The sequence below is a fragment of the Littorina saxatilis genome, linkage group LG8 (assembly GCF_037325665.1).
Source record: "Littorina saxatilis isolate snail1 linkage group LG8, US_GU_Lsax_2.0, whole genome shotgun sequence".
In the NCBI taxonomy this organism is placed as follows: Eukaryota; Metazoa; Mollusca; class Gastropoda; order Littorinimorpha; family Littorinidae; genus Littorina; species Littorina saxatilis.
In genome coordinates this window covers 72266485-72278233 of record NC_090252.1, presented here as the reverse complement: position 1 = coordinate 72278233, position 11749 = coordinate 72266485, and the positions used below count along the sequence as shown (strand labels likewise).

The window sequence follows — 11749 nt, the reverse complement described above, 5'->3', positions numbered from 1 at the left end:
GAGAGAGAGAGAGAGAGAGAGAGAGAGAGAGAGAGAGAAAGAGAAAGAGAGAGAGAGAGAGAGAGAGAGAGAGAGAGAGAGAGAGAGAGAGAGAGAGAGAGAGAGAGAGAGAGAGAACGAACGAACGAACGAACGAACTTTATTACTCAAGGATGGAGATTTTAGGCTCACGCCTAGTCTTACAATCTGTTCCTGCTAAACTAAGACATAAAAATAGAGACAATAAAAGGACAATCGTCAATCGCAATCATACAGTATTACAAACTACAACATTACCAATACGAATACATAGTGCATAATAGAACATTGAAATGTACAAGAGAGAGAGAGAGAGAGAGAGAGAGAGAGAGAGGCACTGCAACACACTCTGGCAGGCTTGCGCAACTAACACAGGCACTGCAACACACTCTGGCAGGCTTGCACAACTAACACAGGCACTGCAACACACTCTGGCAGGCTTGCACAACTAACACAGGCACTGCAACACACTCTGGCAGGCTTGCACAACACTGCAACACACTCTGGCGCGGCAGGCTTGCACAACTAACACAGGCACTGCAACACACTCTGGCAGGCTTGCACAACTAACACAGGCACTGCAACACACTCTGGCAGGCTGGCGCAAGAGCTACTACGAGGCCTGAGGTGCATGAACAATCAATCCGACCTAGGCGCTTTCTCGTGCACACCACACCATAATTATCTGCCTGTTAAGAAGGCGATTGTACGTGTGCATTAAATTATAAAAACTTTAAAAAATCATAATTTTGCAGGATTTTGGAAATGACGTAGCCATGCTACGTATCGCGACGTCCAACGTGTCTTTCTTCTCCCGCTACGTGCGACCTGTGTGTCTGCCGGACCAGACGGAGTCCTTTCAGCACATGACCGGTACCATCACTGGCTGGGGAGCCTCTCATACCGGTCAGTGTATGGAAATGACCGCAATATGATTACATTGTAGATTGCTCACATACTTTTATTATTGAAGGATTAAGTGGAGTTGATTTTAAAAAAAAAAGATGTCTTTTATTATTTTGATTATCACAGAACTGTCGCTCTCGTCAAATCACACTAAGCTATTACCGGCATTTTACGCGTAGAGGGCATCGAGTTTCACGGTCGAAAGCTTCACTTGTTCTGTGAACATGTTCTGTGGAATACAGTCTTTGCGTTACTACCCAAGCACCTGAGTCTCTTGCAAGCCGGCGCTTGGAGTTGGAGTTTGAAGCCGTGTAACGCTCGGTTTCAATATGCTGAGGTGTGTGTTGCTGTTACAGGCGGTGTGTGCACGCGCTACCTGTACAAGGCCAACGTACCGTTACTGCCCACCTCTATAGGTAGCTGTTACTGTTACAGGCGGTGTGTGCACGCGCTACCTGTACAAGGCCAACGTACCGTTACTGTCCACCTCTATTGGTCACTGATGTGTGTGCTGCTGTTACAGGCGGTGTGTGCACGCGCTACCTGTACAAGGCCAACGTACCGTTACTGTCCACCTCTATTGGTCACTGATGTGTGTGCTGCTGTTACAGGCGGTGTGTGCACGCGCTACCTGTACAAGGCCAACGTACCGTTACTTTCCACCTCTATAGGTAGCTGTTACTGTTACAGGCGGTGTGGGCACGCGCTACCTGTACAAGGCCAACGTACCGTTACTGTCCAACGAGGTGTGTTCCTACCTCTTGAACCGCACCATCGCTCAGGGCGAGGTCTGCGCTGGACAGAGGCAAGGTGGTGTCGATGCCTGCCAGGTAAGGCTACAAAAAGTGTGTTTTCTGCAGCATTCCTCAGAAAAATGCGCCGGGTAGGCTGCAATAAGAGGGCAAAATATGCACTCGACAGAAGGGCCGTGCAAAAAGCGTGAGAAACACACAACATTATGATTACTATATTACTGTCCATGACATCACCCCCCACCCCCCCCCCCCCCCCCCCCCCCCCCCCCCCTATATATATGACGGCAGAGTTTTTGTCGATTTAAAAGAAGTTTCGGAGTCAGTTCCATGTAACTGTACTTGTTTTTTTTTTTGTTTTTTTAAATATTAGGACTTCACTCTACTTTGTTTCTGGACAGAGAGATTCAGAGGGCCCCATGTCGTGCTTCACAGGGGGCGTATAAAGATCACGAACTCGTGCCCATGACACCATCATCCACATTCTATCACTAACAGAGACAGAGAAATTTGGATTGTGAAATTGAGAACCTTTTGTTAGAAAGACCTTAGAGTACACTACAGAGTACTCTACAGTCTCTGTTTGTTACTACATGTACACTGCTCTGTTTTCTCTCTTCGTCAGGGAGACTCGGGAGGCCCCATGGTCGTCTTTAAAGATGGCGTGTGGAAGCTGGCCGGCGTGACGTCATGGGGGTACGGCTGTGCCAACAGCTTCTCCCCGGGGGTGTACACCAACGTGGCCTTCTACAGGTAAAGTCTGTCATTAATTGGGCGAAGAAATTAAAGACAGCCTTTAATGACATCCGATACCGATACTTGCACAGCCTTGCGGTGACCTTACGATTAGTTTTCTTCTGCTGATATGACGAAGTCGCCAAGACAAACTTTGTTCTCACAGTTCTGTGTCATTTCCTTGGAAGACATGCACAAAAGTGACAGAATGTTTACCTGACATCACTATTCGCATTATGACGTCTTCTCGAATTTGCTTTGCTTTTGACGTCAGAGATGTCACTTCGAAAGAGAAGTTTTAATCAATATTGTATGTCTTAAAGATTAAGTCCACTTCGCGAAGCTGGTTGCACCTAGCTATTGCACGGAATTTTCGGTAAAAAGACTTCGCGAAGTCAATTTCGGGCTCAATTGGTTTAAAACAAATGTTTAATTTCTGTGTACACGGTCGTAACATTGAAGTATCAAAACAACAACAGGTATGCGGCTTGTAGTGTTGTCATCAAAACGCATTTACGATAAGCAATAACTGAGCCGATGGCAGACAGTCAGGTTATTAAGACATATATAGCAGTCAATCGATGAATCGCAGAAATAGTATCCAAATTGGAAAAGGAAAAACAATGAAAAGAAATTAAGGACAGCTGGCAGTCACAGGATAGATTTTTTTTTAATCTCTCTCCATATTCAAGGTAAAAATAATAAGGCTGGTATTCACAAGATTTTGTTTGACATATTCAGGACAAAAAGAGATTGTTTTCATGATTAAAAGCCGTGAAGATAGATGCCACCAAGTTCACAAAGGTAGCCTACCTTAGCCGCACATTATTTTTCATAAACCGAGCGAAAGAGAGTGTTAACGTGGTTAAAAGAATCAAGTTGGCAGTCACGAGATCGTGTTTTCCATTTTTAGGGCAAAAGAGAACGTTTTTCTGATCAAAAGCCTTGTAAGTATATGCCAGCATGTACAGACTTCACTTCCTGACCGGACATAATCCTTTGCGCAAGAGTGGGTTTTTTAATTGTTTTTTTTTTTTACGAATAAACACACAAATACAAACATTGTTAGGGGGTTGCCTGCGAAAGTATATGTGACAATCTTAAACAATCTTGCATTTCTTAAGTTGAGTAGTTCTGGATAAAACAGCGGTTTACTTGAAATACACTCGATTAGTCCGTGTTGCAGTCACAAGTTATGACAATGACAATGACAATGACAATTCTTTATTTAACGAGGGTAATAGATGAAGCAGTGGTATGCTTTTTTTACATCCAGCCCTCGCCCTAAAGAGGGACTATCTTATGCTTACAAGTTAGCAGTCACGAGACTGTTTCCATATTCAACGCAAAACGGAGAGTATTGTTTACATGGTTGATGGCATTGTAAACATATGCTGGGACATGTGCAAACTATACCGTGGCATCTGTGATATCATATTTGCGAGACCGGGAAAATCTGTCACGCTTCTTCCCTGTTCCGCCCGCGACTGCTTCTTACACCCTTTTTCAAGTGTTCGGGGTAGAGGAGGGTGAGGGAGGTACCCACTTCAAACATGTGTAATTATGCGGTGTTTTTTTTTGTAAGAGCAAAACAACAGGTTACCAGATGAAATTAAAAGAGGAATATGTTTAAACATCCAATAGACGATGTTCTGAAATAACTTTGTATGGTTTGTATTGGTTGTGAAAGAGTGAATTCCTTTGCTTTATACTATTGAGTCAATCATGAGTAGCATTAAAGGCCAGTCACTCACTAGGGGGGGTGTCTGAAACACGCGGACAAGGAGCTCGTGTGGAAAGCTTGCCTCAATAAAAGCAAGAGTATTTACCCTTTTCACAACCCATACAAACCCGACCGAGTTATTTCCGGAATTTGACAATTTCACTGTCTACAGGGACTGGATCAACACCGTCATACAGCACTACACCAACACGCGCAAAAGACGAGGGCTGGAGGCTGCTCAGGGTCTGCACTTCGTTTGAAACGACTCTGGAATTTCAGACAAATAAAGATGGCGCTGAATTGTGCGGCTTTTCAAGTGTGTTTGTTTCTGATTGAAAGCAGGTACAAGAACTATTGGTGAGAAACACGTGGGACACAGTATGACGCAGAGTTAACCCATAACAAGAGTTTTTAATTGTACGAGTTTTTGCCGTTCACGAAAAAGATAGTGTTTGGACGAAACAGATAGTGTTTGGGCAAAAAGGATACTGTTTGGACAGTAAACGGGCGTGGAGATTCTTTGTTGACATCAGTAAATTCAAGTTTTGCCAATATAAAAACCATTGCCACAAGTGTATCTATTTGAATTTTTTACTGGACTTATTTTGTTTATCACTGATGCACCGAAAAGTTGCTTCGTTATTATGTAAGAAAAGAAACAGGTCCTTGGTGATGTGGAAGGCCAATATGGTATAAAGATCCGTCTTTAAAAAAAACACACACACACACACACTTTAAGGTTGGCTTAATAGCTGGTCGCAATATTTTGGCTACTGTGATGGAAAGGCGTGCGAAACTTGACCAGTTCAGATAATCGTCTGAAATAAAAGGGAAACAGCTCTGTTTACACTCCGAATAAGAGAATGCAATGAGTTATCTTTCCTAAATTATAGCCAAAAATTAATAAGATTACATCCGTTCGTGCAGTGTTGTCGGCACTCGATATATGGCATTCCGTTTGTCAAATAATTATTTGGATATTTTTTCATGTTTTTTTCACCAGTTTTAGCTAAATAATCATTATTTAGAAGCTCATGTGCTAAATAAGTAATTGTTTATAAACAATGTAAAACAATTCTAAATAATTTTTTGTTTACGTAAACAATTCATTATTTACCTAAACAATTCATTGTTTACGTAAATAATTCATTGTTTACGTAAATAATGATTTATTTACGTAAACAATATATTATTTAGACTTATATTACATTGTTTATAAAGAATCAGCAATGTTGCTAAATAAATCATTATTTACGTAAACAATGAATTATTTACGTAAACAATGAATTGTTTAGGGAAAGCAGTTTTCATTATTTAGGGGAATCAAGAATTGACTTCTAAGCTTCATTTTTTTCTTTGTGTATATACTATAATTCAATACAAGGTATCTCCAAACATTATTTATCAGAAAATGTTCGTAAATTTGTTTATTTTACAAGCTGAAATTGCCGTACGAAAAGAACTGAATGCGAAAACAAACAAAAGGTCAAGGTCATAACCGGGAGTGTTTAGTGTTTGCATTCTCTCCCTTGAAGTTGTTGAAAAAAAGTTTTCTGTCCTAAGTTTTCTGTTCTGTCTCAACAAAAACTTTCTGTTTCCATTTCTCTTACTGCATGATTACACTTTTTTTTTTAATCTGTAGGTTACACAACACAACACAACTTGGTATGAGCTCTGACGCGATGACGTCACACAGTCGTGTGCAGAGTTGTCCGGCCTTGCCTCTGGCATTCCGGCGGAACTCGCGAGAAGGCAACACGCGAAATCTGCACTCTGAATCTTCCGCATTTATCGACATGGTCTCTAGTTGTAGTGTTAAACATTGCCATAACAGACAAGATAGAGATAGGGACAGAAGATTCTTTTCTGTTCCATTTGTTGTCAACGGAAAGGGCAAAGAGACAAGGGATTTGACTGCACGACGCGGGCGAGAATGGTTGGCACAGCTTCAGCTGAAGAATTTCAACTTTGAATCAACAGCTAGGAGATACGTGTGCTCTGTTCATTTTGTCAATGGTAAGTACTCATGCTTTTGTTCACCTGCCTTGGTTAGTCTGTGTTTTATGCAAGCTGTGTTGTGATGGTAGTGTGCGGACAGTCGGTCAGTCCTGCACCGAGTGCAGTCTATGACTGAGTGAGTCAGTCTTACACTTACTCTCAGTATAACAACTTATCATGGTTGCCCAAAACCATGACTTGTGAGAATGCCATAGGTGTGAAATACTTGGATTTGATAATCAGAATTTATTTGAACACTAAATGGTCATTGTTGATACAACTTTATAGTTCAGTTTTAAAGGGTAGATCTGTGTCTAGATTTACTCATTCATTTTGTTTGGGTGACTTATTTTTAAAATAACTCCCAATCCATAATTTACAATACATTTGCCTTTGATTTTTTCTGCAGGGCAACCATCTGTGGGAAGTAAACACCTACTTTGAAACTTGGGTATGGTGCAGGGACACAGCCTGACAGCCCAACAAGGACAGTACCAGAGACTCAAGGAGAGGAAGAAGCTTGTGGGGAGTGAGTCAACTCCTTCTCACCCTAATTTAGCAGAGGATGCTGTTGATGGCGAAAGTGAAGGTACTTCGGATACAGCAGAACTGGCTGCTCCTCTTCCCGAGAGAGGTGACTGTGGCGGTACTTACTGCCAGACTGAAACCTATGACAATTTTGCCTGGATTTCTAAAGATGAAGAAAAGCAGCAACGGGATGAACTAAACAGGCTGGTGCTAGAAACTCGGGAACTTAAAGACGAACTTGCCAAGAAAAAAAATGACACTTGATTCTTTGAGGGACAATGACGATACTGAACGATATTTTTCTGGGATTTCTAATTTCTTCACACTTTATACATTATTTGATTTTCTTGCATGGCATTTGCCAACACACTCGTGCAGAGCACTGACACAGTTTCAAGCTCTCATTCATGCATATATACGCCTTAACACACCTCTGCAACACCTGGCATACATCTTTTCTGTGTCAAGAACAACTGCCAGCAAAGTTTTTCACGAGACTGTGCATATCATGTACCACAGACTGCAGCCACTTGTTTTCTGGACAGACAGGCGAAGTATAAAGACAAGTCTACCGCCACAATTCCTTCCCTATCCATGGAACAGAGTAGTCATCTTGAACACACACGGCCAGTACCGTGAGTTTTTTTTTAGCCGTAAGCACCATGTTTATCGGAGCAGGAAACTCTTCCATAGTGAGGCCCCTTTGTTGGTTTCACTGCGGCCGCATTGTGAACAGCAGTTAAACATGGCGCTTACGGCTAAAAAAAACTCAGAAGAAATTATTTCTGCGTTCTTGATAGCAGTTTCGTCCAGACTGGACTCCAGCTTTTGCTTTTCTTATTTTTCTCTATCGTCCAAGCCCGTAAAATCGAACAAAACGGATTGCGTTTGGATTTCCCTCTTTGAGATGACTGAGATTGCCCCCCTTGGATCGTTCCGTGGCAAGGTCAGTTGCACAGTACATGTACTGGCCGTGTGTGTTCAAGATGCAGAGTAGTGTCCATTATTGACTGTTTTGAAATATATTCATTGAGAGACCCTCCAGTGTTGATGCTAGTGCACTCACCTGGTCAAACTACAAGCACAACAATACAATTAAACACCTAATAATATCAATTACACCTCAAGGCCATAATTCTTTTATTTCTAAAGGGTGGGGTGGGCTTTCAAGCACTTGACAAGCACATCACTGCAAATAGTGGGTATCTAGACAATATTGTACAAAATGATGTGATTTTGGCCGACAGGGGATTTGACATTAATGAACTAGTGGCTATGAGAGGTGCACAAGTGAAAATCCCTGCCTTTACAAGAGGGAAGAGTCAGCTTACAGCTTATGAGATAGTCAACACGCTAACTAGCTAATCTGAGAATTTATGTTGAATGAGTTATCGGTATTCTTTGTGGAAAGTACAAAATTCTGAACTCTGATATTCTGACTGATCTTTTGTTTGCAAGGGAAGAGGAAGAAGTGGTAACACTGGACAAAATAGTCACTGTATCATCTGGGCTTGTCAATGTTTGCACTGGTATCATGTGATTCTTGCTGTGACGCTGCATAAACACAGCCTCGTGAACTGAAGGCATTGTTTAGACTAGAGAATATGTTAATTAAACTGTGGTGTATTGTATCTGATTCTGATGTCTCTCATGAGCAGTAGCAATAGTCTTTCTGTTATGTTTTCACTGGACGGAATCTTGAATTTGAAGATGAATCATGAAGGCATTGTTTAAAGAATGTGTTAATTAAACTGTGGTGTATTGTATCTGATGCAGGTGTCTCACATGAGCAGTAGCAACAGTTTTTCTGTTATGTTTTCACTGGATGGAATCTTGAATTTGAATATACATGTATCATGTGTATATGATCTGACCTGCTGCTATTTCCTTCCATTTCAAGAGCAGATTTCACTTTCTATCACACACACACACACACACACACACACACACACACACACACACACACACACACACACACACACACACACACACACACACACACACACACACACACCACTTTAACATACACTTTGAAATCATTTTGCATAAATGTGACATGTATTGACACAACTGACAAAGGTTGAATTATGCTGATTAACCTCAAAATAGCTCTACACAGGAAACAAGATAAGGAGCATTGAAAAATTAAATGGCCTACACTTGAAATGCGAGCACACATTTAAACTACCAATAACATGTAACTGCAAGCAACACTGAACATACCACTACCAGTATTGCAGGTATGAAGCCAAAGTGAAGAGAACACTTTCACTAAATGTTCAAAATTGAAATAACATACTCATGATACTGTGGGTATGTGAGTCATTAACTATTCATTATGATCAATAGACCTGTGCGCTTTTTTGCAGAAATAAATGTGTTCAATTTTGTTGTCATCAAAACAGAACTAGTTGATAATAGAAACTAACTTTCAGTTCCACTGCCAATTTAAACACTGTATTACTTGACTGTACTGATGCAGAACTACGCTGGACCACACACTCTTATTTCAATATTTGTTCCCTAAATCAAGCAGCCAATCCGTGTCACTGGAAACATTGAACAAGGAGAATGAACAATATACCTGGCTGAATAAGTTGATAATCAAACTGCTCATGATTCTTTGTTATTCACAGCAGTGGATGTAAATCAATCACAAAATAAGGTCCTGTATGCATCATAATTTATACTTGTAGCACTTGATTTTGTATTGTGGTCGGTGATCCTAAACAAAATGTATGTCTACATCTGTGCATGATTTTACTTTAAGAATAAAATGAAACAAGAATGGAACAATTGATGACTTCTCTGTGAGTGTGAACTGTGATTTAAAACATTACATGCTCTCTTTTCTCTCCCTCTCTTCTTCTGCGTTCGATGTATTCTCTCCCTCTCTACAACTTTACTACTGCCACTTTCTATGTGTACAGTCATACATGATGTTTGTTTTCCCACACACATGAGCAAGCGAGTCTGGCATTGTCACTGTTTCTTGCTGCGTTTCACGGCTGGTGTTTGCAGCTGCTCCTGGTTCACATCCACTGCTTGTAGAGGCTCAGCTTCTCTGTCCAGCCAGTTTCCAACTAGCTCTGGAAGAACTGCGAGTCTGAACACTTTCAAAGCTTTCTCCACACACATTGCCCAAAAATCACAGTCAGGCAATACTCGGACAATAACTTTATCCACAGTAGTCCACACCATGAAATCGCAGTAGGAGGAACTGGTCATAACAATCTGGCACTGTACTCGACTAAAGTATTGGTGGTCTTTGCGCAGACAAAGCATCCCCTCACTGTTAGATTCCAAACAGAAATGGCGGTCTGCCACAGCACACTCAACAGCTGACTCCTTGAAGGTGAAGGGACGTGTGTGCAGGTTTCTCCAACTCCGGCCATGCAGGTACAGTGTGCTGCCAGTATGTTGCCATCAGAAGTGGCGATGATCCAAGGAGAAAGTGCTGGTTCATTAAGGCGTTGTGAATGAAGAATCTGAAAAATAAATTGAAGGTCGCACAAATCAGCATTCAGCTAGGTCAATCGAATGAATATAACTCTAAGACGCACATAACGTGCTTTACAATAACCTTAACAATGAAAAGTAAACAACAGATTTTTAACTGAATATGAACATGAAGCTCATTATAAATTTATATAATATTTTGCAAGCTATTTCAAAATATAACTATATTCAAGACTATCTACAGCTTTTGTCGTAGTCCAGAATACAAACTGAAGCGAAGAATATATCAAAGACAAAGCCTCAACACAATATCCTGAACTGCAACTTGTGATATCAGCAACACAAGACAGAGAACACTCACGTTCATTCATTATAAACTGAAAGCACATTCTTACCTTTGCAGAAATGACAGAGTTCTGGGCTGTAGCACTTGACATCCCTCACCCAGCCAGAGACAAAAAGTCGGTAGGAATCAAAACTGTTGTAAGCTTTTCAGCTGCTCACATGTGTATCTGTATGCACTCTTGCCAAGCACAAAATAATGTACGATGTTGATGTAACTCAGCTCTGGCAGATCGTCCGGATTTGCTGACCAGCACCTGGTTGAGAATGTCATACGGATCATTCCCGTCAATCTCCAAAATCTTCTGGTGGTATCGCCGCCTCTCCTCTGGTAACAATCGCTCAGAATATTTTCGCTTCTCGCCCGATCGCAATGTTTTGCATGAGGCCTGTGCATGAGGCAAGGGAAGTCACTCCAGATTCTTCTCGGAACGCGTCGGAGGCATTGTTTCCCGTTTTTCAACGGTTCACAGCTGTTTTTACTTTTCTCTTTGAAATGAAACGATGAAAGGAAGAGAAATGGAAAGACAGGCATGTTGTTGGGACATAAACAGAACAGAGAACATAAGGGGAAAAAAACTGTGTTTCAACAACTTCAAGCAAGAAAATGCAAACACTAAACACTCCCGGCAGGGAAACACCTTAATTGACCTTGACCGTTGACTGTGTATGAGATCAGTTATTTTCGTACTCGGCTTGTAAAATAAATAAAATAATATCCAAACAACAGCTATTTTAAGATAAGAGTGTGTGGAGAGACCTTGTATTCAATTATAGTAATCACTGAAAGACATAAAACTTAGTTCAGAAGCGAATCCTAGAAACCCCTAAATAATGGAAAATGTGTTGGCTAAACAATTCATTGTTTACGTAAATAATTCATTGTTTACGTAAATAATGATTTATTTAGCAACATTGCTGATTCTTTATAAACAATGTAATATAAGTCTAAATAATATATTGTTTACGTAAATAAATCATTATTTACGTAAACAATGAATTATTTACGTAAACAATGAATTGTTTAGGTAAATAATGAATTGTTTACGTAAACAAAAAATTATTTAGAATTGTTTTACATTGTTTATAAACAATTACTTATTTAGCACATGAGCTTCTAAATAATGATTATTTAGCTAAAACTGGTGAAAAAAGCATGAAAAAATATCCAAATAATTATTTGACAAACGGAATGCCATATCGATAGCTACGGCATGATTAAACATAGCACCTCGTTTAAAACTATCGAAAGCCTTTTGGCTCATAACCTATGCGCGAAAATAAATAC

General features: G+C 40.6%; 1 protein-coding gene and 1 long non-coding RNA gene across 2 annotated transcripts; one reads left to right on the top strand and one right to left on the bottom strand.

The window, feature by feature from the left end:
• Positions 1 to 776: 776 nt before the first annotated feature.
• Positions 777 to 4439, top strand: LOC138972472 (prostasin-like). The gene is made up of 4 exons (XM_070345107.1): positions 777 to 924; positions 1615 to 1754; positions 2302 to 2429; positions 4307 to 4439. The coding sequence occupies exons 1-4, from the start codon at positions 795 to 797 to the stop codon at positions 4392 to 4394; spliced, it is 486 nt and encodes a 161-aa protein (XP_070201208.1). The 5' UTR covers positions 777 to 794; the 3' UTR covers positions 4395 to 4439.
• Positions 4440 to 8696: 4257 nt separating this feature from the next.
• LOC138974297 (uncharacterized) lies at positions 8697 to 11057 on the bottom strand. Its single transcript, XR_011458383.1, has 2 exons — positions 10515 to 11057; positions 8697 to 10148 (listed from the first exon to the last, which is right to left on the bottom strand). It is a non-coding gene; the product is annotated as an uncharacterized lncRNA (long non-coding RNA).
• Between the last annotated feature and the right edge of the window lie 692 nt (positions 11058 to 11749).

Excerpts from the sequence above, each read along its gene's own strand:
- LOC138972472 (XM_070345107.1), top strand. The coding sequence starts at position 795 with ATGCTACGTATCGCGACGTCCAACGTGTCTTTCTTCTCCCGCTACGTG. Across the intron at positions 1,755-2,301 it reads GTGGTGTCGATGCCTGCCAG|GGAGACTCGGGAGGCCCCAT; the intron begins GTAAGGCTACAA and ends TCTCTTCGTCAG. Across the intron at positions 2,430-4,306 it reads ACCAACGTGGCCTTCTACAG|GGACTGGATCAACACCGTCA; the intron begins GTAAAGTCTGTC and ends CACTGTCTACAG.